The sequence below is a fragment of the Osmerus mordax genome, chromosome 7 (assembly GCF_038355195.1).
Source record: "Osmerus mordax isolate fOsmMor3 chromosome 7, fOsmMor3.pri, whole genome shotgun sequence".
In the NCBI taxonomy this organism is placed as follows: domain Eukaryota; kingdom Metazoa; phylum Chordata; class Actinopteri; order Osmeriformes; family Osmeridae; genus Osmerus; species Osmerus mordax.
The window spans coordinates 7,683,914-7,711,887 of NC_090056.1; the positions used below are offsets into that span (position 1 = coordinate 7,683,914).

The following is a 27,974-nucleotide window of genomic DNA, read 5'->3' on the forward strand; positions in this document are numbered from 1 at the left end:
TTCTGGCTGCACCAGGTCACCAGGTTGGCCGCTTCCCACCTATAATCAGACTCGTCTCCACCAGAGATGAGCCCAATAAGGGTGGTGTCGTCCACAAACTTCAGGAGTCCTGTACTAAGTAAACTAGTGACATTGTTGAGAGAATTTCATTTTGCAAAGGTTTAGGGTTAGAAAAAGCTCAAATCCCTGCAGTGTGATTTCCTGTGTTAGGTAAAGCAGTGGGGTGGGATGAAATTCTACGGTCTTACACAACTATGTATAATAATATTGGTGTCTCATCCCTATTCACTGACAAAACTTGGAATAATAAACACCACTACACTACAACAACACTAACCCTATCTCATAATAACTAGAGTGTGTTGGTAAATTGAGAAAGGTAGCACAATGGTAAGTTATTTTGGTTTGAAGTAGAAGGATAACAGTATGTGTGTTGTACATCTCTCTCTCTCTCTCTCTCTCTCTCTCTCTCTCTCTCTCTCTCTCTCTCTCTCTCTCTCTCTCTCTCTCTCTCTCTCTCTCTCTCTCTCTCTCTCTCTCTCTCTCTCTCTCTCTCTCTCTCTCTCTCTCTCTCTCTCTCTCTCTCTCTCACACACACACGCACACACACCTCCCCTGCCCACCCAACCACCTTATATCAATGATGTCATTATTTTCTAACCGTAGAGGGGAGGGGACTTCAACCCTCTAACGGCTGTCTCCTCTGTAACCAATAGCAATGGGACGCAAGAATCTCAAACGCTAGCAGTAGACAAATGGGTGGGTCTTATGTGTGTCAGTTTCGCTCCTTGCCAATCTACACCCTGATTAGTACACTGCAACAAGGGAAGGGCAACAACGAAAAGAAAAGAAACGGAGTATTTTAAATTTGAAGGCAGACGAGGGGAGAGGTAAATATAATTTGCTCGTGTTTTTCAAATGAATTATGTTTCATTACATTTTACGTCAAATATGAGACAGCTTTTAGAATCGGTAAAGTGAGTTGTGAGCTCGGATAGAAAAATAGGTGGCGGCTCCTTGAACGCATGTTTAGCAAGGGGATCAACAGATTGACAGTCCCCGCTCGCAACATTTATTTCGAAGTTATTTCCAATTAGTTCTTACATTTGTAGCTATAGGTTTTGTAATTTTAGAGAGGTTATCTCGCGGGCACACTTAAGTGTCTCGACTCGTACAACATTCTACATGTAGTTCACCGTTCATATTTTGAGAAACCGTCGATTACAGCTCGCATTATTGCCAAAAATAACCATCTGTGTGAATGCACAGTGTTATGACTAACTTAAATGATTAAAACTGAACATGATCGTACTGTCCAGGTTACTTGGGTTGTACTGGATAATTATGCGGCCCACTCAAGCCTACATCCTGAAAAGTTTCTCGTTTCGGTTTATGGGAAACCTGTTTGGCTAGTAAGGTAATTGTGGTATGTTGTAGGCGTTTCGAATAACAAATACATTTATAAATCAAACACTTCTAAACCAGGCACTTACTTTAACTAACCATTTAGATTATTTGACCATAAGTTGCTTATATTGCCGCAAACTGACGTATCTTACAAACAGTTCCCGGTCCCGAGGACATTCCTCTCCCCGAGTCACCGCTCACCACACCCTTCGGCTTCGGCAGCCGTGTTTCTGAACGTCCATGGCATGGTCTCAGTCCTCCCCTGCCAGCAAGATTTGTTGCTGGAGCCAACTCCGTCGTCTATTTGGCAAATAACATATGCTTACACCATAAATGTACAAATTGTCCCAGCGACTTGAAAGACTACTACAACCCAAACGAAACCCCAATGAACAGTGCAGACATGAAGGCGTATTTATAGCAAGGAACAATGACCAACGATGTTAGTTTTAAGTTTTAATAGGCTACTGTAGTCTCTGTATCAAGTTGGGAGGTTCAGAATGATGTCATTGTAGTAGAACAGCTGATTGCTGACCAAGCAATTCACATTTGTCGTTGTCCACCAAGCAATTCACACGTTAACATTAGGCTACCTCACACGCCCACACACATTCAATGGATGTAACAGCATTCATCATAATTAGCACTACAGCATAAAAGACTAACCAACATACACATTTTGCTGTACTGTCTCGTTTAATAACGTATGATACACACAGTCCCATCTCTACTCAGTTTATTTGATGCCTTTGTTTGTCTTGACAATCATGAATAGTAGGCTAGCCTAGGCAATATGTCCCCTAAAAATGGATTCCTCTTTTCCACAGTTGCTTTAGTTGTTGAGGTTGTTTGAGATGGTTGAGTTGCTCAATGGGTCAGTGTCAAAACATGAGAGGATATTCTGGTCCATCCACAGACTGCCCCACCCTAGACCCAGACTTATACCCTGGGGTGCTATCACTGTGCTGACTTGCTAAAGCATATTGTCTGGGTGCAGAAGCACTTTGCTAGATCTTCGAGATGTCTACATCTATCTAGGTCGTTAGATTCTGTCTGTGTTGTCTTTGAACATCAAGTGGATTTGTGTTGGCTTGGGAGCTCACAATCAAAGCAACCGCTATGTTTAGAAAGCAACCATCCAATGTTTGGTCTGATCTAGGGTGGCTTCTTCCTCGTCTGTTCTCCTTATCTTCCTTCTTTGCCCTCGGCCCTTGTCTTCTCCTGCAAAACGTCCGCCTATACTTCCTGCTACAGTCACATTTTGTGCACTGTGTAGGTGTGTGTCCCTACAACGTATGTGTCAAGCTGTTGTCCCTGTGTGTGCTGGCAATAATGTGTGTGTGATGTTGGGTGGGGGGACAGACTAGCGCCCTAGGATACGGAACATTAGCTCCCTGATGGTGACATCACACTGCAACACAGGAAACAGGAAAGAGACGGGGACAGAATGAGAGCGGCGATGAGGAGTAGCAGTCCTGGTCGTGGTGAAGGAGACACTTTTGTTATAGTTTTTGTACAAATGAACTGCATAGTAAAACTAGGCCATTTCTCCCACCGAGGGAGCAAGGGCAGGGCAGGAGGGAGTGTGTCTCTGTGTGCATGTGTGTACTGGAGGAATAGGGTGTCTTTCTGGAGAGCTCATTGCTTCACCCAGATCCGTATTAGCCCCTTCCCCAGTAGAACATCATGACTAATTCATCCATTTATTTATTTCATCTCATGGAATATGACTCTAAACAAAGCCCATTAATGTGCGTTGTTTCTCGTCAACAGAAACTGATGTCATGTTTCCCTTCAACCCCTTTCCCACTTTCAGTCTTATCTGTCTTGCTATTGCTGTCTCTCTATTGCTGTCTCTCTATCGCTTCCTCTCTTTCTCTGTCTGTTGGTCTGTCTTTTTTTTCCTTTTTCTTGAGAGCTTGAGGGTGGATGAATGGATAAATCTCAGTTATGTTTTTTTCCCCTTCAGTCACCAGCGCCGAGCCGAGCTGTGCAGTGTGATACATTGGGCTGGGAAAGAGTCTCCATGGCTCTGTCCTATTTCAGTCCTCTTGCGCGCTGAGCCAGCCCAACGGGCTTTCATCTGTCATCCCACTCAAACCCTACATCCTGCACAGTAGCCTCTGCCGTCCAGAGCCCTGTCACACCGACGGCACTGTGGGCCTTGTTCAGTTCCCACCTGTTCGATGTCCACTTGGTGCTCGACTGTGGCTGTACCTGTACAACCACAAATGACGGCACCTTCCTGTCTGTCTTCCTGTCCTGTCTGTCGATGACGTCCTGATGATGGTGTGCTGAGAGCTGGAGAGATAAGACCATGATGAAGACGGGAGGATGTGAGGCACTTGTTTGTCATTGATCCAATCAAGTGACAGTTGAGTTGGCACCTCAGGCTCAGAGAAAGGAAAATTTGGTGTGTGTGTGCACACACTAAGCATTAAATCACCCATGGATAGGCTGAATGAAATATGCTCCCTGATGTGTTTCCAGGCATTTTCCAAATCTGCATCTTTGTGTGGGCACACTGGGCAGCAAAGTGCATTCATGCTGAAATCTGCTGGGCACACTACAGCTGGGCAGCAAGTGGAGGAGGAAGGAGTTTCAGAGTGGGGAAGAGAGATTACAGTGGAGGGGGTTGTTTGGGGGGTGGGTGGTGTGTGTTTGGGGGGGGGGGTTAAGAGTTGGGTGAGACATTCTTCTCAACTTGTTGCCATGATAAAGCTAAAACTCACCAACCCGACAGTTGCCAACAACAAGGAGAGCCTTAGTTCCGTCCTTGAAAACAGCTCCATGTCTGATGTTGCAGGTGAGTTGGAGCCAGAGTAAAACTAGGCCTATATCTGGGTAATTCAGAAGGCAAATCCTATGTTGGTCATTGACAGGTTTTGAATCTATCAGTGAAGGTGCGACCAGAACACCACACACCAGACCTTTAACAACACACCGTTCTAACATTTCTTTGCTCTTTTAAACATCGGAATTCTTATCACAGAAGAGGTCAACTGTTCTTGTGACCGAAATTGTTTGTTGTTCTTGTGACGATCACTGTCAGCATGCTGGCTTGTGGTGCTACAGTGGAAACTGTGTTCCCAGCAGTTTGTCAAGTCCAAGCTTGTCCAGTCTGAAAACAGTATTGCCTCATCTGTTCCACACAACAACCAAGTTGATTTAAACAGTCCTGGTCCCAGTTCCAGTTCATGCCCTTGACAAAGTACCGCACAGCCCAGGCTAATTTATTGATTCGTATCGCAACGTTGAGGTTGTATTGTTTGTAACTTTGTAAACACTGTGACAGCCTGGATAAATGATTCTCTTCAACTCAATCTCTAGTTCGGATGGGGCCAGCTAACGTCATAATACACAACCCCTAACATGGTCATGTTTGCCCAAACCGTGATACCATACAATACTCTTCTGAGAATTCCTGTACCTTTATTAGAGTTCAAGTACTTGTCAAGTAATCTTGTTTTTCAGACAGACATGTCTGCCCTCAGGAGATGGTTCAGCACTCCATCACTTGTCTTGGGGTAAAAGTAGAGATGGTGAGATGCGAATATCCCAGAGAAAAAGGGCGTACCAGATTCAGTTTGAGAAGAACACCGGGTGCATAGTTTCTCACATCATTGCATCAGTAATTCATGTAGCGTCGTGGCATATTATTTAGATTGATGTGATATAGTCTAATTATTAGTAGAGGCCGTTTGTCTTTTTATCTAGTTTGATGAATGAAAGTGTTTCTCGAGCGCTCTCATCTCTGCTGTTTGAGGCCCATTGTCAAGTCTGGGAGGCAGGCGAGTCACATGATCATGGAGGAGGAAGACTGGCACTTTAGGCACAAAATTGCTTCAAATTAAAAGTATGGGGAAATTCAGAAGACTGACAATTTGATAAGACACACCAATTTAATTAACATGCCATGCCGCTATAAAGTAGGCTACACTAGAGAAACAAATTGTGAAGGATATTTTTTTGAATTTATTAATTGCTGTGTGCTTCAGAACCAAAGACATGTATACTTCTGTAGCATATTGAATTGCAGTAGGGGCGAATCATGCCGTAGTGCATTAGTAGTTGCTTCATATGTAGCCTATTTTTCATGTTTCGGACCATTGGCAATGCATCGAGATGCAGCCTATGTCTCTAGGTAATAGGTCTACTGATCCATTATAGTGACAATGGCAAAAGGGACTTGGGAACTGGAGCTGAAAATCCCCCTTTCACTCGTCAACTGTTTACTGTGTAGTTGAAAAGAAAAGGAGGAAGGATATGTATTTAAAGTAATGTGGACTAGGGGTCGCAGTTTGATGGGTCTTGCAGCAGTCCACACCTGCTGAGTCACACAGGAAGAAGACACTGTGTGTGTGTGTGTGTGTGTGTGTGTGTGTGTGTGTGTGTGTGTGTGTGTGTGTGTGTGTGTGTGTGTGTGTGTGTGTGTGTGTGTGTGTGTGTGTGTGTGTGTGTGTGTGTGTGTGTGTGTGTGTGTGTGTGTGTGTGTGTGTGTGTGTGTGTGTGTGTGTGTGTGTGTGTGTGTGTGTGTGTGTGTGTGTGTGTTAAAGTGCATGCTCACCATAGATGGCGGAATGAGAACTTTGGCCTCTCCTCACACTTTGTCCGAATCACGAGATTATTAAATGGAGCTAGACTAGACCAACTTCTGTCTCGCTCGTTCTCTCTCTCTTCCACACACAGATACAGGCCACCCCCCATGAGTCAGATCATGTGACTCATGTGAGACAGCTACAGAATTTGTATGTTGGCCAACTCCAGACACTGCGCCCAGTCATAGTTCACATTACTCTGCATTGTTCTGCCACTGACTGTTCTCACGCTGGAACCTTCTATGACAGTGTTACCACAAACTCAAGAGTCCTTGATTTTTAAAAATTGACTCACACCCCAATTATTACAGCACAATAACCTAAAATGCGCTCTAATAGGATAGGGCGGCCATACCTTTAACTCACACCTTTTATAAGGTGGGATAGGCAGCTCTTATCTGGACACATTATTTTTCGATGTATTGTACAGTGCTGCAGACACCATTTTGATATTTTTTACTGTAAAAATTTGAAGCTTGCTTTCAAGCCTATTGTGAACTAGGTCTAGGATACACATTCCTAATTACCCCAACTTTCTTCAGTCCTCAGGACACACCCCCTCATACATCATTAGGTCATAAATGACATAGCGAGATCATTAAATATTAAAAATCAGCCCAGCAGCTGATAATTGATGCTCCAGTCAGGTTTGTTACTGAAGGGGATACATCATGGTGCCAAGATTTTTTTTTTCCTGGTGAACTACAGAAGGTTGATCGTGGTGAGAATCAGTTAGCCTGGCCGCTACTTGGTTTAGCATAGCCCCAGGGCACTTTGACTAGCTTGCAGCATTTAGCCCCTGCTCATCCATCATGCTACACTAACAGTCTACTGACAACATCCCTATTAATAGTTATCATGTTGTTGGTTCCAGCCAACTCCAAGTGGAAGGCAAAATGGAAGCAGTCACTGCACCTCATATGGAGGATCCACAATGACATCAAAGGACATTGCCCTCAATGTACTGTCTTTTGTCCCATTTTGCTACAAAATCATCAAGGGTGTGTTGTCTTTTTGGTCATTATCAGCGTAGATAAACAAGCCCTACCGTGGTCGAATTAGTTGAATCTCCTGCTGTGGCCAATGTGAAGGTTTTAAACTGTCAGATTTAAGTTTTATGGAGACAATCCAAATAAGGAGAAATCCCTTGGACAAAGAATGTGTCCTGCTGTTTCCATGGGAATAAACCCTGATCTACTCTACTCTCAAGTGCAGAATTCAAACAAGCCCCCAAAATGCTATGTAAACCTGTCTATTGAGAGAAACTGCTTTGTTCTGTGCACCTTTTGCGAGCAAAGCTGGTTCTAAATGACATAGGCCTGCATGTAAAATCCAAGCTAATAAAGCCAGTAGAGGGCTATAAGCAAGAAGGGTCAAGAATAGAGAAGGAAAAGCCACAGAAAGATAAAAGGAACATGGTCAGCCGTTCTTAGACGCCCCTGCTGGCCTTGGCGCAGCACTGGCGTCCGGACAGGAAGTGGGCCGTGTTCCGCAGGGCAGGGTCCAGAGGGCCGAGCTGTACTGCATCCTGTCACCTCCCACATGCTGCGGAGAACCGCACCGTTCTCGCAGCAACAGGCTGCACTTGCCTCGCTCTTCGACCCCCTCACCACCCACTCACCCTGGGATCTGAGCTTGTTTCTGTATCTGCGGATGCAAAGTGTGTCTATACTGTGCAGCAAAAATAATGTGTTGGAGAGAAATGGCCTGTGTGTGCGTGTGCGTGTCAATGTTGGCTTTATAACGTGTGTGTGTGTGTGTGTGTGTGCTGCTCGCTGTCCCCTGCAGCATACAGTGACAGTATGATGTATGGAGCTGTACAGCAGGCTGCTATCACAGAAAACAGGTGGCTCTCTCCAGAGACAATTCAACAACAGTGGCCTGATTTACTGTGTGTGTGTGTGTGTGTGTGTGTGTGTGTGTGGGTGGGTGCATGTGTGCGTTTCCCTGCCTAAGAATACCTCTTACTCTTGTGGCTGGAGAATGAGGCTTCAAGGCCGGGACCTTCAATGGAAGGTCATCAGAGGACGGGCACACCAACACACAGGGGGACAAGAGAGACATTGAAGCTCGCTCTACTAACCTTTTCCTGGGTGACAGGCAGGGATGGCTTAAATGTTGTCTAACCAAAGGATTCTCAATCAACCGCCGCGTTTTCACCTGTAGACACGAGGAATAACGAATATGTCAAGACTCTCAACTGGCGTGTGTGTTTGTGTGTGTGGTCGCCATAGTGGATCTGAAGAGGCTGTGAGTGCTGGCAGCCACCCAGACTCTTGTCTCATCACCTACTGCCTTCTCTCCATTATTGTCAGCGAGTGGGAGTTAACTATCGATACTGTACGTGTGTGTTTCACTGCACCAAGTCCAAAATGAATCAGTATGAAAGGCATAAACTAGGCCCTCTAGCTGTGGATCGGTAACATTGGATTCTGGGTCGGTGTGTGTGGGAGGCAAAGTGGTGTGTTCACAGACTTCCTGAGAGGCTGCTCGGTCTATCTACACCACAAGACCGGCAGATAAGGAGCAGAGGTCTTCAGTCCCTTACTCACTCATGCCCATATCTGATTAGTGTGCTACATGCTCGTCACTGGTTAGCCAGGTTCACTGATACTGGGAGGTTAGAGAAAGAGCAGACCAGTTGTTCTACAACTCTTCTGTGTGTCTCTGTGTCTATTTCCATGCCGCCCTCCAGCTTACCTCCAGTGGTGGAACAGCAACAGGGTACCAACGTGTCTCCAGGTGGTCACTGAGAGAGATTGGAAATGGATGTTAAAATACATGATCCACGCCACCTGGCAGCCTGACCAAGCACACTGCCGCCGGTGCTCAAACGCAGTGCCTTTCGACCCTGTGTTTCAGATGGCTGCTATCCGTAAGAAGCTGGTGATCGTGGGGGACGGGGCGTGCGGGAAGACCTGTCTGCTCATCGTCTTCAGTAAAGACCAGTTCCCCGAGGTCTACGTGCCCACCGTGTTTGAGAACTACATCGCCGACATCGAGGTGGACGGCAAACAGGTAGGTCCTGATCCACTGTCTCCCTCTCTGTCGCTCTCTCTGTCTCTCTCTCTTCTTCTCCATGGACAGCTAAGATCTGGGGTGTTTTTTCAGAGGACAAAATGGCCTGAGTACACCCATTAATGCTGTAAGAACATGGCAAGCGTTGCACTGAGGAACTGACTGCGATGAGAGAGAGGGGAGGAGGAGGGGGAGGGGGGGGGGGTCGAGGGAGGGATGGGGGGGGGTAAGGACCACAGGCCTCATGAGGGAACAACAGGAAATGGATCCCTCCACTTACTTCCTGTATGGGGTTGGAACAAGTCCCCCCTCCCCATCATGACTAATGCCTCATTTCCTGTGTACCCGTCTAGAAGGTCTCCAATCAGCTCACTCCCCTGTTGTTTAAACCCTAACAAGTCAACTCGGTCTGTACACAAAGTACAAAACCATTGTGAGGCAGCATGGGTCAAAAATACGATCTGTGTTTGATCTGGCCTTGTGCTACATGACTGCAGAATGTACCAGAACGTAACAGCAAATATTTGATCTGGGGCTTCATCTTTGGAGGAACTCAAACACAAATTCACACAACCCAGAAGGAAGGACCTGTTTTGTCGCAGTGGAGCTTGTTGGTTCATCAAATAAATAAATGGAGCACAGTAGAGGAGGTTTTTGGAAGGTTGTGTGATGTGTGATGACGGATGAGAATAAACTCTCTGATGTCAACACTGCACTGTTGACTGGACCAGTGTAAACCGAGCCTCAGGCCAAGTGCAGTAACCCATGGAGAAGAAGGAGGGGAACATGGCACCAGCACTTGCTCCTCAGAGACACCTTGTGGTCACACAATGCCAGTGCATCTAGCAGGTCTCTGTCCATCTCTGACACCGTCAGTAAATCAATGTTTTTTCATCTGAAATGTGTTTCTTCACAATGGTTTCAAGTGGGTGTCAGTGCAGTAACATTTGTGGTCGTTGGTTTGAAGTGGACAAGTGAGCTAATATGCCTGGTCTAAATTCGGAAGTATAAACAACATCCATAAGTCTGCTGTGGTCTGGATTTCCGTGTGTGTGCGTTACACCACTTGAAGATATTGCATCTATATAAAGCAGGCCAGCCCAGCCCCAGTGTGATTAACAGCCAGCAGACAGCCCAGTGTAGACCTGTCACTAGCCCAGGGGAGTCTGACTAGAGGCTCACTAGTGAAGACGGGAGCTCTCTACCGCCCCCCCCCCCTTTATTTTCCTGGTCTATTTCCCAACTCAATGGTTTCTAGCACTTTCTGTCTGTTTCTCTACCTGCCAGAAGTAACTCTTCCTTCCTGTGGCTGCTGTCTGTGTGTCAGGTGGAGCTGGCCCTCTGGGACACAGCAGGACAGGAGGACTATGACAGACTGAGGCCTCTGTCCTACCCAGATACGGACGTCATCCTCATGTGCTTCTCTATAGACAGCCCCGACAGCTTAGGTAAGACTGGGACACGCACACACACACTGAAGGACATCTGTACTATAATTGGGACACACTGAGATGTCATTCTCTGTTGAGTGCTTGGTGAGTGGGGTTTCATCTTTGATGGAAGTTATACCACTCTTTTGTATTTCTCTCTTGTCTTCTTGTTTAAGTGGAGGAGTCATTTTAAGATCAGCACACTCTTTTTCCCTGTGAACAAATACGGCCCATTTTTCCTCAAGAGTAAATGTGATTGGTTTAGTCCCAGAATATGGGCTGGGTACATTCTGGAACCCTTAACAAGAGAGACGAAGACAGTTCCAGGAAACCGCGAAAGAACATGTCTTTTTTTGGACAGCTGTGTTAGTTTTTGTGTCATAATAAGTCAATGTCAAACCAGCAAAGACCTCATTACTTGTTCCCTGGGCTCAAAGTGACTGTGCTAGCTGCCAAATGTGGTTGGCTTTCATCCTGTCATATCTCCAGTGGGCATCTCTCCATCCTTGGAAAATCAAATGTCTGACTTGGGTCCAATCAGATGTGACAGACCAACGTTGTTCCTCTTGTGGTTTCGGGATCTGTCTTGACCAGGGGGAACTTTCCCAACAGGCCTTTTAAGGGAACATTAGATCATTTCCCAGACTGTGACGTTGTCTAGTCTTAAACCAGATAGCCCCGTTCAGAATGGCTCCTCCATTGACCGGCATGTTTTCTATCTGGTCCAGGTTAAGCTGGGGTCTGGGGGGCATCTGGATCACGGTGTAGTGAAGGATTGTACGGACTCAGTATGGTCTCTCTCTCTCCTCCGCCCGGCAGAGAACATTCCGGAGAAGTGGACCCCGGAGGTGAAGCACTTCTGTCCCAACGTCCCTATCATCCTGGTGGGCAACAAGAAAGACCTGAGGAACGACGAGCACACCCGCAGGGAACTGGCCAAGATGAAACAGGTACACGTGTGCTTGAGCCCGGGTGTGGATCCTGGTACCGTGTGTGTCTCATATGTGGGTGGTGGTGGTGTGTTTGTGTATGTGTATCTGTCTCTTCTGCTAGTGTGTGTTGCTAACCATGGTCTTTTGTCCACGTGAACCTCCCCAGGAGCCAGTGAAGCCTGAGGAGGGGCGGGACATGGCCAACCGCATCAGTGCCTTCGGCTACCTGGAGTGCTCCGCCAAGACCAAGGACGGCGTGCGGGAGGTGTTTGAAATGGCCACCAGGGCGGCGCTGCAGGTCCGCAAACGCAAAAAGAGGGGCGGCTGCCTGCTGCTGTGAGCGGTGGCGTCTTGGCTCCGCCCCATCAGCCAATCAGCGACCGACAGAGCAAAGCCCTGTCCGCCCGGCGACCTCGGAGAAAACCTTTACCCAACCGACGGCTTCTTTCTCGGACTGTATTTACCCATACACACAGATACACACACGCGCGCGCACGCGCCACAGGCGAAGATGAAAGACTCCTGTTAAAAGCAAAACAAATCAGCCTTCTTTGTGTTTGTCTTCCTCTTTGTTTTCCTGTTCTCCCTCACACACACTCGTTTTTCTTCTTCCTCATTCAGCTGTGTTTCTCACCAGCATATCAGCCTGTCTGTATGAGGGGGGGCCCCATGATTATGTATGTATGAATGGATGTATGTATTTATATGTGCCTATACTCTACATATATATCACTGCCATCCCACTCTGTCTCCATCTCCTGACTGCAGTATTGTTTACAGAGAGAAGGACCAAGTAGCTTCCAGCCCATCCCACAGCATACTCCAACCACAACTCTTGTTGACTCTTAAAGTTTCTGTTCCAGGAGGGAGGAACTGCTTTCCGAGCAGAAATGTTTCCCGTTCATTTGTATTTTTTAGCCTTTGTCAACCGCCCTGCAGCGATGTGTCTTATTTAAAAACCCCACCCCTCCACATATAAATATATTGATATTTCAGTCCATGCTGATTCGGCACATTTGAAAAGCACTGTCCTCTAATGTATTTCCCGGCTCAGTGAATCTAGTTGAACACTGAACAACAGACACTACACTAATGCTTCAGCCTCACTGAATACCACTCTCTCACTGTGACAGACATACACTGCCACATGAACAGCAAGGCTTGTTTGCTTGGGGCGAGTTCGAGGAATGCACCTCACTCTTTCTCTCCCTCGTTCATGGTGAGCGGGTGCGCTGGCACCAGCGAGACAGTGGACTATTGTCAGTAACACAATGGTTCCAGTCACACACACAAGCAGACTAAACTCTGGCCAAAACACACCAAGATCTGTCTTACCCTCTCTCTCTCCTATAAAGAAACGGTTCCGCCCAGAAACAGTTATTGGTCTTCCAATATCAGATAGTCCAATTAAAATATAGCATCCTATTGGACTTCTCCACCGATCTATATCTGACAAGTTGATTGGCATCGATGGGGACAAAAACTCAGTAGTGTGCCAACTTCATCATGGTTATCATTACTGATCCGATGGCTTTGCAGGAGAAGCCTTACAAGTAATTACCCACTTATTATACCCACACCTGCCAATCAATTGACTCCATATAGAACATATGACATATTGAGATGTGATTGGATGAAGACAACAGATTTTATAAACCAATGAGAGGGTGTCAAGTGGTCGGTGTAAGTGAATTCTGATGAATCCATCCAAAAGTCTCCACTAACCTGAGTCACGAGTTAAATGATTCGCCTCATGTCTCTTCCGTCCATCGTACTGATCTATACATGTCGAGTAAGAAATGAGAAGGGAGCCTCGCGCGACTGCTCTCCAGTGCAGACGCTTCACCTGCTGAGGAAGGAGAAAAGCAAGACGATGAGAAGACACCATATAGTCTACAGTCACTGCTTTTGTTCCACAGCTACTTTCAAATCCTTGCCCTTTTACCGTGTCAGATGTTCTGCAGGTGTGGAGAGAATGCTGATTGTGATGACTATTACACTTTACAAACAGGACTGGGGTGGTAGAGATTGTCTGAAGGAGATCATGTTAATAAAATATTTTTGAAATGGTATAATCCAACACAAGACTAAACCCCTTTGAGTTGAATTATTTAACACTTTATAATAACATACAGCACCAACACGTCAGACCATTTGATATACATAAATCCTATCTACCTAGAATGTTTTTGAGTGTATTCCTATGGAGTTACGGTAGTTTACGTAATCTTAATGTAAAGTTAACTACCATCCTGCTACTTAATGGCACTAAAGGTTATGGATAACAAACACCAAAGTCCTTGATTTACATTTAGTCATTTTTAGCAGATGCTCTTATCCAGAGTGGCTTACAGTAAGTACAGGGACATTCCCCCTGAGACAAGTAGGGTGAAGTGCCTTGCCCAAGGACACAACGTCATTTTGCACAGCCAGGAATCAAACCGGTAACCTTCAGATTACTAGCCCGACTCCCTTACCGCACAGCCACCTGACTCCCTGATGCAAGTTAATAACGCCACTGAAGTCTATATCAATCTATGCTTAAACAGTATTTGATGAAAGCTAGGAGACAAATGGTGCAGACTCTTGTGAAAGGATCATCCATGCCTCACAGTCGTTTCCTGAGCCAACCTCGGGGTATAAGAAATGCAGTGAGCGTTCATCTACCACGCCGAGGACACCTTCCAATGGCCAGTATCATTGTCTGACTGATTCTCTCTTTAGCATTGCTCTTAGCAGAACAAGCCCCGTCATTCCCCATCTCCGAGGAGGTACATTCAAATATTCCTTCTGTCATATCTATCTTGTATTTAGTAACACACTGACCGTACAAACTAAGTAATAACTGATCTGACTGTCATGGTGGGTTTTGGAGTGGAGCCAGCTCCCCGGTGTGCCAGGGGGAACATCACTGGCTGGGATTTGAGGTGCACCCTCTCCCTCTCTTGCTTTTCTTCCTGGAGGGCAGGTCATACAGTTAGTACAGTGAGGATTTAAGTAGAACTGTGAAGAGGCATTTGACATGGTGTGACACAAACCAGATGGATGGCTGAGGTTGGAACCACACAGTGCGATAATCACAATAAGATCCATAGATCAGATCACCATTATTTAGATATTTTATATTCACAGAAAAACTATCCGATTCAAAGAATTCTTAAAGTGGTTTGTGAAATGAATTGCAATGTTAAATAACACCCTGATAGCATTGCAAGAAGTATTTAATAGAAACAACTGTCCTGACTGAAATGCACTAGTGCCCTCTTGTGGCAACCACATTACTTCCTCGAGGTCCTCAACAGGTGCTTTGACACCTGATCATAGTGGCTTTACGAAATCACTCAACTAGTACTTGACTTTCACAAATATTTGTAAAGATATTCATGTTAATGAAACGTTAAGAAAAGGACGTCCTTCAATTGTCAAGACCCCGACAGAGAAACCGCACTAGTGAGGATGTGAACTTTTATTATTTCCAACTTGTCCCAGTCCTGTGCCATACATAGGGCCTAATGTAAATAGAATGAACCAACGAACAGTAGACTGCAGATGAATATCGAGATAAAAATACAAAGGCACTTATCTAGAGAGAGGTGTAGCCTACATGTATGCCTGTGAAGCAAATAGCCGGCTGTGTCCTACTTTCATTTTGAAGAGTGATGTACCTATATGCCCTAGGCTGTTTTCCACCTCACCATACAATCTGCATTTTGCAACCTGCCTTACTGCAAATTTCGAGGAAGCTTATAATATTCATTAGTTTGGACTTGAATTCAGTGAAGATTATAGGCGTATGGTCGTGTTGAGTCATTCTGGGATCCTGATTGGGATCTGTCTGGGATCCGTGTTCGTCATAGTGTGAATCATAAGACCCTGTTCTTTTCACCTGATGTCATGTTTGGGTGAGCCTAGCGGGACATGTTTCTACCTGCGTACATGTGTTGACATCTCCAAAGGGTCAGAGCCTTGCAGCCCTCCCAGCACCAGTCACAGCAGCTCAAACCTCCTCACGGCCACTTTAAACGCCGACAGACGCACGGCTGCAACTCGTTCTCTAATCAGCAGCGACCGCGCTCCAGGGTTCAGAGAGAAAGAGAGAGAGGGTGAAACTGCACACCAATAGCCTATAGTCCGACTTCGATTAATTAATGTGTGGTTTTTGGAACTCACGTACCGGCGTGAGCTGCACTTCCGGGTGGAGCGAGGCTCCCCTCGAAGCACTTCGAGAAAGAGTAGGCCTACTTCTGTTATTCTAAAGTTTCTCTTTTGTTAATTAAAACACACGTGAGTGCAATTAACCGTTTTCTGTCTCTCGTCTTCTGAATAGTTAGGCTAGGCTATGCGTCTCAGCGGTCTGAATCTCTGGTTTTCATACTGTATAGGATCTGCCTGTGTCAATGTTGGAGTGAGTCATAGGGCCCGTGTTTTTTAGCACCTGTTCTGATATTTCAAATCCAGTTGAATCATTATCTCCCCTTTCAGGCCTAATAGGAGACAGGTTATTACTGTTCTTTGAAAAGCTATGTCCCAATTGAACATGTTGACACAAGAAGAACCGGTTGTGTTAGACTATAGCTGAACCTATTTTAATCAAACAGTAGCTGACTTTTAATTAAGTAGAAAGAGACAGCCGACTTTCACTTTTGACTCTCTGGAATTCTCATTGGCACTGAAGTATTCTGTAAGCGGCATGAGAGAGTGTCAGGTGCGTTCAGCTCAAAGATGGCCAGGCCGAGGCCAAGCTGGGTCATGTGGTAAGGATTAGATGGGTGATGTGACTAGGATGGGGGGATGATTCCTGCTGACCCGACCAGCCTTCTCAGCCTCAAACCACCCTGGGAGAACACAGGAGCTCCAAATCCAACAGGGCTCAAATACAGGGTCAGCACATTCAGCTTGAGGGTCGCTAGCTCTTTTTGTTTTCTCATCTGATGGCAGCAATTCGTCTCTTAAAAACGTACTCCAAACCCCCAACCAACACACACTCATATTCTCTCTGCATTTGGACTTTGAGAGTCAGGATGTCTGCGTCACTGCGCTCCAGTTCCAGGAATCCTTTGGAATTTCCCCTCTGCTCCGTCTTATCTCATAGCCTACGGCAGTGGACTACTCTGTGTGTACTGTGTGTAGGCCACTCTGCTGTGGGATGAACCTACGCAAAACACCAGCTGTGGTCTACAGGAGAAGGGGGGGGGGGGGGGGGGGGGCAGTAGGGAGAGGTCCCTACCTGTCAGGTGAAAGTGAAGGCTGCATTGCTATTGGCTGTGAATGCTCTTGCAGTCTTGATTTGACCCCTCCCTCTTCTTCAGCCAGCCATAAGCACACTGTGGCAGGCAGGCAGGCAGGCAGCAGACTGAGGGGAAGAGACGGACAAGAAGACGCAAAGGAGCGATAGAAGAGAGGAAACTGTGAAGACTCAGTGGTATGTATTTGGAGAGGATTGTCTGAGCTCCACAAAGTTCGCTTGACTAAATGACAATTTAGGTGGTTTTGACGCCTGTTGCGAAAGCATGTTTTTCAGAAAGTAGTGTTATCTGGGAGGTGTAACACTTAATTTTCCTTAGGAGGTGAGGAGATGAGCACTGAGGCATACACACATTTTGTTTTTGCGAAAGCCAAGAAATCAATCTTTTGACGTCTTCTGGATGAACCCTCCAGTCCGTGAGCGAGAGGAGGGTGTGTAGACTGTGGTTGATGAGTCGTCTCAGAGAGGAAATGGCACATTACTGGACTCAGCATTCTGTCAAATCTAGTTCATCTTGAACAGAACCCTAGAGGCTATCCCATAGCCACCAGCAGAGCAGGGTGTGTGCGTGTGTGTGCGTGTGTGTGTGTGTGAGTGTGTGTGAAAGGGGGGGGGGGGGGGGTTGTCTGCCCTGAGGGCTCCATGAGGTAGGGGTCTGGCTGAACAGCTGCTCCATGTTGCTTTGGTTACTCACCTTGCTGAGTCATTCACTGTTACACACCCCAGAAAGTACCTGGATTACATAGATTGGATTAGTAATACTTATTATAATGTATCATGGATTCAAATTTGGGAACCATAGTAAGTTGCCAGTAAGCCAGCGACTTGTCATCAAGCTTATTGTGTAATATATTTCTCCTCTTTCAGTGTTTTCTGGAAAGACAGACAGACAAGACAGACAGACAAGAAAGACAGATAATCCAGATGGCCATAGCTCCGTTCAGCCGTAAGCAGTGGGCGTCTCAGTCCCTCAGGGTCACAGCCAAGGAGATGTCCATTGTTGGCTCCAGAGGCAAGAACAACGCCATTGCAGAGCGCTTCTCCAGGTAAACATCTCTCTCATACGCTGGCTGGTTGGCTGGATTCCCTTATCTGCCTTTAATTTGACTAGATACATTCTACCCTCATATGTCCTCTCGGCTTCACATTTAGCTGGTTCCATATATTTCATATAATCATGTTTAGTCATAACATCAAAAACCAGTTTCTCCTGTTCCATGTGTGTTGACTTTCCCTATCTCAGCAATCTCACTGTCAAATCACATCTTCAGTGTCTGACTGTCCAGTCTTGTCCAGTCTTGTCTCTTACAAGACAAGACTTATGTTTGTATATTTAGAGTGAAGTTAATATATTGTTTGACCACCAGGAGTCAGTGTTCTGTTTCTATATGAATGGATTCTGTGAGAAAACCTAAGGATGTTCCTAGCCAAAAGTCTGTGTGTAATTTCATCTCTGGTCCAGTCCGATCATAACCCCTTTGTAGCCTCAGTGGAGTTTTAAGAGGCTAGAGAGAGGGTGACAGGAAGCAGAAGTTATATTTCCACCCAGACTAATTGTCTACAGTTAGGTCCATAAATATTTGGACATTGACACAATTTTCATCATTTTGGCTCTGTATACCACCACAATGGATTAGAAATGAAACAATCAAGATGTGCTTTAAGTGCAGACTTTCAGCTTTAATTTCAGGGTATTTACATCCAAATCAGGTGAACGGTGTAGGAATTACAACACATTTGATATGTGGCCCCCCCCCTTTTTAAGGGACCAAAAGTAATTGGACAATTCGCTGCTCAGCTGTTCCATGGCCAGGTGTATGTTATTCCCTCATGGGAGTTCGTTATTTCATTGAAAAGGAGCAGATAAAAGGTCTAGAGTTCATTTCAAGTATGGTATTTGTGTTTGGAATCTGTTGCTGTCAACTCTCAATATGAAGTCCAAAGAGCTGTCACCATCAGTGAAGCAAGCCATTGTTAGGTGTAAAATCAAAACAAACCTATCAGAGAGATAGCAAAAACATTAGGTGTGGCCAAATCAACTGTTTGGTACATTCTTAAAAAGAAAGAACGCACTGGTGAGCTCAGCAACACCAAAAGACCCGGAAGACCACGGAAAACAACTGTGGTGGATGACAGAAGAATTCTTTCCCTGGTGAAGAAAAACCCCTTCACAACAGTTGGCCAGATCAAGAACACTCTCCAGGAAGTAGGCGTATCTGTGTCAAAGTCAACAATTAAGAGAAGACTTCACCAGAGTAAATACAGAGGGTTCACCACAAGATGTAAACCATTGGTGAGTCTCAAAAACAGGAAGACCAGATTAGAGTTTGCCAAAAAACATCTAAAAGAGCCTGTACAGTTCTGGAACAACATCCTATGGACAGATGAGACCAAGATCAACTTGTACCAGAATGATGGGAAGAGAAGAGTATGGAGAAGGGAAGGAACTGCTTATGATCCAAAGCATACCACCTCATCAGTGAAGCATGGTGGAGGTAGTGTTATGGCGTGGGCATGTATGGCTGCCAATGGAACTGATTCCCTTGTATTTATCGATGATGTGACTGCTGACAAAAGTAGTAGGATGAATTCTGAAGTGTTTCGGGCAATATTATCTGCTCAGATTCAGCCAAATGCTTCAGAACTCATAGGACGGCGCTTCACAGTGCAGATGGACAATGACCCGAAGCATACTGCGAAAGCAACCAAAGAGTTTTTTAAGGCAAAGAAGTGGAATGTTCTGCAATGGCCAAGTCAATCACCTGACCTAAATCCAATTGAGCATGCATTTCACTTGGCAAAGACAAAACTGAAGGGAAAATGCCCCAAGAACAAGCAGGAACTGAAGACAGTTGCAGTAGAGGCCTGGCAGAGCATCACCAGGGACGAAACCCAGCGTCTGGTGATGTCTATGGGTTCCAGACTTCAGGCTGTCATTGACTGCAAAGGATTTGCAACCAAGTGTTAAAAGTGACAATTAGATTTATGATTATGTTAGTTTGTCCAATTATTTCTGGTCCCTTAAAAAGGGGGGCCCACATATAAAATGTGTTGTAATTCCTACACCGTTCACCTGATTTGGATGTAAATACCCTGAAATTAAAGCTGAAAGCACATCTTGATTGTTTCATTTCAAATCCATTGTGGTGGTATACAGAGCCAAAATGATAAATTGTGTCAATGTCCAAATATTTATGGACCTAACTGTATGTTATGAACTCGTCCACTGACCTTCCCTCTCCTTATGACTCTTGCCTCTCTTCATCCATCTCTTCTTTCCTCTTCCGTCTCCCCTTCCCCTCATCCATCTCCTCTCTCGTCCTTCCATCTCTCCTGATCCTCTTCCCCATCCTCTCCTGTCCTCTGCTCAGGTACAAGATGGCCGCCGAGGAGGGGAGCTCAGAGAGGAAGAAAACCGTGAGTATCAAACCTTGACTGCCCTTTAAACTCTGCTTCACCTGCGTCCATGACCTACATAACCTACCCCTGACGTACCGCCTGTGCCTGGGTCTAAGCGGCCCGTGTGACGAGGCGTGTCTGTCGTTCCACCTGAGGCGGTTTCAGCTGACGTCATGCTGCCTGAAAAGGATGTCATATAGAGGTGTCTAGCTTGTTGCAATCCATCCATTCAATTACATTTACAGTCATTTACACCAACTCGTACTCAGTGCGTGTGTGTGTGTGTACGCATGCCCAGCTCACACAGTGGTAACTTCCCAGCCATGCCTGTCTACTTGTTGCACTCTGAAGCTAGCAAAGCTTTAATCCTTTATTTAGACTCTTTAATCTGAGGGTAATACTGTGCACTAGTCTTTGAACACAGCATCTATAGAGTTGCCCAGGGCCAAGGCAGAGCAGAGCTGCCTCCTGTGTGGTCAGGAAGGACTTCCGTGTAAGACCCCCCTCCTCGGAGCCCAGCCCCAGCCCAGGGACACTGCAGGGTGGTGGTTCAACAGACCGGGGGCAGTTTGGGCGAATCGCTGATTTATCAAACAGCAGGAGACGGTAGCTAGTTAGCGTTTATCAAGCCTCGTCCTGATCCCAGGTACGTGACGCCATGTCTACGTTTGAAAGACGATAGACTAGAGACACCTCAGATACAGGAGGAGAGGGAGGGTGGGGGTTCGGCCAGGCTGGGGGTGCATGAGTGTTTAACACAAGTCGGTATTTCACTAGAAGATCAGACTGCTCTATCATACAGAGATGGAACTGTTGTACCTGGACCAAGTCCTTGTAGTGTTAAACCAGCGCCTTGTTTGGTAACTAGTGAGAGACAAATATATGTTCTCCGGAAAAACAAATCATTATCATTGGTTATAGTGTTTCTTTGCCTGTTATTTTAGCATACAGTATATGCTTTTTTGGTGCAATTCTCATGTGAATCCAGGAGGACTGGCATAGAACCAGTTCTTTACATTTACAGTGACTTTCTATTTCTTCTTTTCTGATTCTCTCTCTTTCCTTCTTCCTTTGTGTGGTTCTGTCTGATTATAGGGGTGGTCTCTCGCTCTCGTCCTCTCTCCCTCCCTCCCTCTCTCCCTCCCCCCTGCTCTGGACTGGTCTTAAGGCTCACATCCAGGACAGCTTGTAACTTTTCAAGCTGCCTGCCATCAGGTCCTCCAGGGTGACAGGCTCTTTTCTCTCTTGACCTCCAGACAGAAGGTAGAGCAGGAGCATCTGCAGGTCTTTATCTCACATCAATATTTCCACCTCTTCCTGCTACTTTCTTTAGACTTTGCTTTCTTTCCTTTTAGATTTTCTTTCCTTTTATGATTTTGGTTAAAGTGCCATGTTGGGATAACTGTTGTGGTCTGCTTTGAATGACTTGTAAGAAAGACTGTCTATAGATATTACATATTTTGTTACCAATAATTCGTACAAAATTGTGCTCAATTTTGACTTCTGTGTTTGGGTGCGTTTGTGAGCTATCTGTACCCTGCTTTGTTTTCCTGACTTCCCTTTGTGGTGCTAATCGTATAAAATAGTGCTTAGCTTTACTGTGTTCCTGTCACAGTTCATCCAGAGCAATGTCATCTTTACCTTTTGGAGTATTTTCCATATTCCACCTTAATCTAATCATTTTTGTCCGTGTTCAAAATGAATTGTGAGAGCCAGTTAGTCAGTCATTTAGCAGTTCAGGTTGTGCATGCATGATGAATGTGTGGAGTGTGACTAAGCGGACTGGTTCTTCCTCCAGGCTGTGGAGACCCAGACGCTGCGTCGGGGGAATCTGAGTGTGCTGAAGAAACAGTGGGAGCAGCCTGCAGCCCTGGCCTGTACCCCGACTCCCGACACTCAGTCCCAAGCTCAGGTCCATCTCCAGTCCCAGGCCCCACAGTCCCAGGCCCCACAGCCCCACCCAGCTCAGCCAGAGGCCCAGGTCCCCAGCCCAGGCCAGCCCCACCCCTGCAGTGAGCCCCAGCCCGGCAGTGAGCCCCAGCCTGACATGGAGGGAGGGCCGCAGACAGACGCAGACTCACCAGTGTCTGAGAAGCCCAGCGTTCCCCTCACCAGCCTCAAGATGATGTTTGAGAAGGGAGAAAACGCAGCCAACAAAGTAAGTCACTTTGACAAGGAACTAGTTTCAACCATACATATTAACTAACTTACAGCGATTAGAAACGGTGGTAACTGTATGATAAATGAACTACCATGTTGCTATACAGCAATAGTACAACAATTATGTAGAGGCATAGGAACAGTTCTTATTAGGCTACTGTCTGGAGGTTTTCAATACGATTCAAATGAGTATTTCATCATTCCAAATAGGCAGGCTCAAAATAATGCATTTCCTTCTTGAACTGTTTGGAACCATCTCAGCTGTTGTAAGTGAAACCATAATTACATAGTCCTTCAATTGACACCAATGGAATGTCACGCCCTCATCTGGAGTACAGGGAGGTTTTCAGTGTTGGGTCTGGTGGATCAGGTGACACATGTTAGCAGTCTTGTACAGTGACTGGGGCTTTTGTTTTCATGAGCAGCACATCCCTGAGCAGGTCCACTACCTTTTACTGACCAAGCAGGAACCGCTCTGGGCCCCCGTTTTAAAGACATGTGTTTTGAAGCCTGACTGAACAGATCCTCCATGGTCCTGGTTCAAACAGGGAGGTCTGTGTGATGTTCTCCCAGGCCGAAGAATGTTCTGCTTGTTCTGAGAGCGTCAGGGCCCTCCAGCACTTAGTCATGCTGCTGGTCACATGGGCGGAGCAGCTCGACTTGCATCACTTCAGGACAGACTGTACACCAAGACCTCCGCGTGCTGCACACACTGAACACTCTGGGATGAGCCAGACTCACAGCGAAATGTTTTTGTGACCCCGTTCCTCTCCTCCCCGCCTCTCATCTCCTCTCCTTGTGCTGCCAGGGAGCATATCCCACAGGGCCATGATGATAATGATGATGATGTCATGGGATAGGTGTGTCATATGACTTCAGACAGCTGACACCCGATCCCCCCCATTGTTCCTGCAGGCTGAACCGTCATGGCCTCTCCTCTCCACTCCTTTTCTTCCCTTTCTTGTCCTGTTCTTTCCCCCCCCGAGCATTTCCATTCTTTAGCTCTCTTTCTTCTCATCTTCTCTGTTTTGCTGAGCCACGGAAATTAATTGACCGAACTCCCCCACCAGTCCCCACCCACCGCCCCCATCCTTCTCCCAGCTGCTCCCCCCCCCCTCCCCTTCTGGTCCCTCCCTCAGCGTCTGTCTCCAGCCTCAAACAAAACCAAACTCCCCCGGGAGTCTCCAGGCCTCTCCCCTCTCCCCCGCTAGACCCCTCCCCAAGCCCCTTAGAAAGCCGGCTTTCTGCTCCTGTCTTTGGTTGTGGAAGAATCAGACTATAATCTGGTGCTAGGACTGGTTTTGGATCGAAGGAACGTTCTACTTTAGCTAGACAGTTGCTAGAACCCAGAGGACTGTTAGAGGATGCTGCTGATCTCTCCTGTGTAACATCTCCTGCCTGCTCCTCTGTGTGACTGTACAGGTCCTGACTTTGCTTGAGGTACAGTACAAAATAGGCAGTTTCATTCACTCTTTGTTTGTTTCAACTCTAGTTCAACTCTGTTGTCAAACCCTACTCCAGGACACTGTCAGTTGTCTGTGTGCTGGTGTTGATCTTGTTCAGTGTTTGGTTAACCTGCTCTGTTGGTTTTGGGGCCGCTTTGAATTGAAGTCTTTGATGGGTTAGCTAGTCCATTTACTGTATATGTTGACTTTTCTGTGGTACACTGTTGGTCTGTCAGAAAAGTCTCCTCAAAAAGCTTTTCATACAAGTTTTTCTTTCGAATGTTCGGTTTTAACTGGCACTCAGGTTGGCATAATGCCTCCTTTGTTGTTGTTGTTGTTCCTGATTCATTTCAATGTAAGTGTTTGATGAGGAGTGGCTGGAGGGTTGTGGTCAGGGATCAGGGTGGCATCAGCGGGGGGGTCCAGGCGGATTTGGTAGGTGCAGTGTGGGTAGCCGGCTGGCTGGTTGGCTGACTGGATGTGGGGTTTAAATGGATCTCAGATTAGTAGCGAATCCTTTGTCTGGCTCGATGATCAGCCTTGAGCCTGGCGGCTGTGTGTTTACATCCTGACACCCGCCTCCACCCCCGCCCCCCTGGGGACATAGAGCAGGACACCATGAGGCTGCACCCCCCCTCCTGTCCTCCTTCCTCTGCCCCTCCCATACAGTAGCCCCTGGCTCCCCCCCATCTCTGCGGATTATCAGATTATCCACTTTGGGGGACAGAGTTGGTACTGATTGCTACTGATTATTTATTTATTTATTCATCTTATGCCGCTTATTTGATGAATGAATAAATAAATGGTCTCAGTTTGCAGATCTACTGACACTGCTCACAGCCCTTTCGCCATGGTTATTTACCACTATTACCGCTATTCTCTTCCTGCTCCTGTCTGTACACCAGAGCTGGGGCTGACCGTACAGGCAGGTTAAGATGGCCAAGTGCTGGAGCAGCCAAGAATAATTTGTCTCTCTGTGTGACCTCCTGTTCTTGGCAAGCTCCTCTGCTAGTTCCTGTACTTTGCTAGCTCTCTGGCCCCTCAGCAAGAAACTACCTGACGAGCTCTCTTGCCAACTCACCAGCGAGTTCCTTAAATTGCTTCTGTGCTAGTTACTGTTCATGCTAGCTAGCTGCTTCCTCCCTGGCGTCCAGTAGTGATGTTGTGAGGGCTGGCTCGTCTCTTCAACCCTCGGTGCGGTCTGACGGTCAGTCAGCTGAACTTCATCAATTTAGTTGATTTCCAACGACTCATTTGACAAGGCACATTGTGTGTGTGTGTGTCTCCTGGCTGGACAGCATGGACAGACGGGGAGTTTGTCTCAGGCTCTGGCTTGCTGAGCTTATTATGGGATTAGATTGGGCTGGACAAGACAAACACACACCTCTCTCTCTCTCTCTCCCTTTCTCACTCGTCTCTTCCTTCACGTCTGGTGCCCTGGTAGTGTGGCATCCTGGATGCGGGTAGCAGAGGGAAAACTAACCTGGCTGTGTGCTATGTTGTGTTCAGGTGACCCGAGAGACCGGGAGGAGTGGAGGGAACCAAGGCACCACTGACAACATGGAGCATTTACTGGGAGACAGAGGTACAGGACCACACACACACAGCTTCCTATTACTGGATCGGTACAGTTTATTCTCTACTGATGAGGCTGGTTTCGACACGTCAGCAACAGTAAAAGTGATGTTTTCTTTTTAGATCTTTTGAGGATGTGAGTTCCTGTTACTCTTCCACCGTACAGGACCTAGGCTAGGGGTTTGACCAACTTCTGTCCAAAAGTCAACCCTACCTTGACATGTTTCTCTGTGTGTGTGTGTGTATGTGTGTGTGTATGTGTGTGTGTGTGTCCCAGCGGACGCAGGGCTGCTGGAGAGCACAACCCTAAGAGACAGGATGGCTCTGTACCAGGCGGCAGTGTCCAAACAGGAAGTGATGTCCACCTCCATCAGTGTGAGTGTCAGAACTGTCCCGTTACTTCCCAGGGACATGGTCTCCAGAGACATGGACTCTCACACTCGCTCTCGCTCTCTCTCTCTCTCTTGCTCTCTCTCTCACCTTCTCAGAGTGACCAGCTGGACTCGGATCTGCGAGGCAAACAGAAGGAGAACGTTCCTCCTGGTCCAGACTCGGAGCCCAACAGCAGGAAAGGTTCCACCTCAGACAGCAACGGTATAGCTCTCTGCTCTCTCTACTGTCTTATTCAGACAAAGTGTTCCCCCAATGCAGCTTAGTCTTGTGCTATTTTCACGGGCAACGTGTATTTGGTATCCTTTACACAGAATCAAACATATCATGCTCTTAGTATATTATGGTTTGAACATGTATTCATTTGTATGGACATGGCTAGTTTTGGGAGTCTCATCCTTGTCTCTTCTCCTAGCTGGTTCTGGTACTGGGACATCAGTGTCCTCCAGCCAGAGAGAACCTGCTCAGGCCAAGATCCCCAGGGTCAGTACCCCTCATCCCCCTCCTCTCCCTCCTCCTCCCCTCTCTCATTGTCCTCATCCTGGAACTGCCATTTTGGCATCCAGCCATCATTTAAACGACATTGACAACCATTTTCCCTGTGACAATCATGTGCTGACTACTTAATTTGTGTGTGTGTGTGTGTGTGTGTGTGTGTGTTGCATGTGAAGGGCTTCCGCCTGCCTGTTCAGGAGAGCTGTGTGTCGTGTCTGAAGACGGTGTACCCACTGGAGCGCCTGGTGGCCAACCAACAGGTGTACCACACAACCTGCTTCCGCTGCTCCCACTGCAACACCAAGCTCAGGTGAGGCCACACACAGACATGCTGACACACCACCACACGTTCCTGCTCCTGCGTCGACTCTCTCATCTACTCCCTCACTTGTCCACAGAGATCTTACTGACTCGTCCCTTATGTCCCCTTTGTCTCCCTCTGGTGTTCAGCTTGGGGAACTACGCCTCTCTGCATAGCCACGTCTATTGCAAGCCCCATTTTTGTCAGCTGTTCAAGGCCAAGGGCAATTATGATGAAGGTTTCGGTCTGCGGCCTCACAAGGAGCTGTGGGAGACGAGAGGCGAGGCTGGGGAGGGTCCGGCCCCGGCCAAGTCCCCGGCCAAGTCCCCGACCCCCTTAGAGCAGCTGACCAGCCCCACCGTCGAGGAGTCTCCCATAGCCAAGGTCAACATCCTGACAGCCAGCCTGGAGACCCTGGGCCAGGGCTCAGCAGAGAAGGCAGAGCGACCCGCAGAGACACGCCGGCTGAAGATCACCTGGCCCCCACGCTCTGAGGCTGAGGAAGGGGCCCCGGGGACCAGCCCCGGCAGTGAAGAGGCCTCCAAGCCTGCCCGTGCCAAGTGGCCCCCAGAGGAAGAGTCCCCATCCTGGAACGAGACCCCCGAAACCAGACGGCTGTGTAGAAGCTCCTCCCTCAAAGAGCGCAGCATGCCCTTCTCATTGGCCAGTCCTAACAGTAACCCCACCCCTCCACCCAAACGGACCAGCCCTCCCTGCGATTGGCCGTCCATGGATGACAGACAGGCCAGCCCGGAACCCCAAAGCATGGAGCTGCAGCCGAGCAGCCAATCACCCGATGGGGCGACGCCCACCAACGACAGCTCGCTGGACATCCAGAGTGGCTCCGAGGAGGAGGGCGGTGACCCTCGCCTGGAGGAGGAGGACCAGGAGGCTCTGGGAGGAGAGCCGGAACAGGAGCCGGAAGGGGAAGGCGAGGGGGAGGAGATGGAGGGTGAGGAGGAGGAGATGGAGGGAAGAGAGGAAGCAGGGGAGGAGGAGGAAGAGGAGGAGTTGTCATCTCTGGACCACCAGGCCACCTCCTCGTCTCCAGAGCCGGCGGGAGAGACCGTCACGGCCTTGTCCCAGGATGTGGGCTTCTGGGATGGCGAGGAGACCAGGGAGGAGGAGCGAGACGAGGTGTCCGTGGAGGACATGATCAAGAGGAACCGCTACTATGACGAAGAGGACTGAGACTGTCCAGAGTTTCCTGTCAACAGACTCTCTCTCATTCAGTATGTAGTCTAGACTTGGCCTAGCGATGAGCCTACTAAAGGACCACTGAGTGTACTTAAAGGATGTGTGTGATTAGTGCGCCACCTGGTGTGTATGTGTACAACTCTGACTGTTTTATCTGTGCCTCTGAATCTGAACTGTGACAGAAGAACAAAAGCAATCGTACATGTACTAGACTTTATTAGAAGTCGCATTGCTCTGTCATGTTTTTAGTTTTGATTTCCTGCCATGTCTGATAAAGTTCCATTTAATGCACATTTTCGACTAACGTATATCCATATATGACAAGATGTTTAAGTTTAGCTGAGAGTTACTACCCATTGTGATCCTCGCAAGGAGGTATTTT

The 27,974-nt window shown here is 47.2% G+C and overlaps 2 protein-coding genes across 3 annotated transcripts; both read left to right on the plus strand.

Annotated features, from left to right (window-relative positions):
* Positions 1 to 768: 768 nt before the first annotated feature.
* On the plus strand, positions 769 to 13,477 carry LOC136946019 (rho-related GTP-binding protein RhoA-D-like). The gene is made up of 5 exons (XM_067240191.1): positions 769 to 890; positions 8,868 to 9,023; positions 10,351 to 10,471; positions 11,273 to 11,403; positions 11,552 to 13,477. The coding sequence occupies exons 2-5, from the start codon at positions 8,868 to 8,870 to the stop codon at positions 11,723 to 11,725; spliced, it is 582 nt and encodes a 193-aa protein (XP_067096292.1). The 5' UTR covers positions 769 to 890; the 3' UTR covers positions 11,726 to 13,477.
* Positions 13,478 to 16,663: 3,186 nt separating this feature from the next.
* On the plus strand, positions 16,664 to 27,885 carry lima1a (LIM domain and actin binding 1a). Of its 2 annotated transcripts, none has more exons than XM_067240190.1 (10): positions 16,664 to 16,807; positions 17,516 to 17,676; positions 20,002 to 20,047; positions 21,828 to 22,187; positions 25,144 to 25,219; positions 25,487 to 25,584; positions 25,698 to 25,803; positions 26,015 to 26,082; positions 26,271 to 26,404; positions 26,545 to 27,885. In XM_067240190.1, exons 2-10 carry the CDS (start codon positions 17,555 to 17,557, stop codon positions 27,584 to 27,586), a joined length of 2,052 nt encoding a protein of 683 aa, XP_067096291.1. In that variant the 5' UTR covers positions 16,664 to 16,807; positions 17,516 to 17,554; the 3' UTR covers positions 27,587 to 27,885. The 2 variants fall into 2 exon arrangements, with proteins under 2 accessions (XP_067096291.1, XP_067096290.1); XM_067240189.1 differs by having other exon boundaries at positions 16,665 to 16,807; positions 17,512 to 17,676.
* The last annotated feature ends 89 nt before the right edge of the window (positions 27,886 to 27,974 follow it).

Excerpts from the sequence above, each read along its gene's own strand:
- LOC136946019 (XM_067240191.1), top strand. The coding sequence starts at position 8,868 with ATGGCTGCTATCCGTAAGAAGCTGGTGATCGTGGGGGACGGGGCGTGC. Across the intron at positions 9,024-10,350 it reads TCGAGGTGGACGGCAAACAG|GTGGAGCTGGCCCTCTGGGA; the intron begins GTAGGTCCTGAT and ends TCTGTGTGTCAG. Across the intron at positions 11,404-11,551 it reads AACTGGCCAAGATGAAACAG|GAGCCAGTGAAGCCTGAGGA; the intron begins GTACACGTGTGC and ends GAACCTCCCCAG.
- lima1a (XM_067240190.1), top strand. The coding sequence starts at position 17,555 with ATGGCCATAGCTCCGTTCAGCCGTAAGCAGTGGGCGTCTCAGTCCCTC. Across the intron at positions 20,048-21,827 it reads GCTCAGAGAGGAAGAAAACC|GCTGTGGAGACCCAGACGCT; the intron begins GTGAGTATCAAA and ends TTCTTCCTCCAG. Across the intron at positions 26,405-26,544 it reads CACTGCAACACCAAGCTCAG|CTTGGGGAACTACGCCTCTC; the intron begins GTGAGGCCACAC and ends TCTGGTGTTCAG.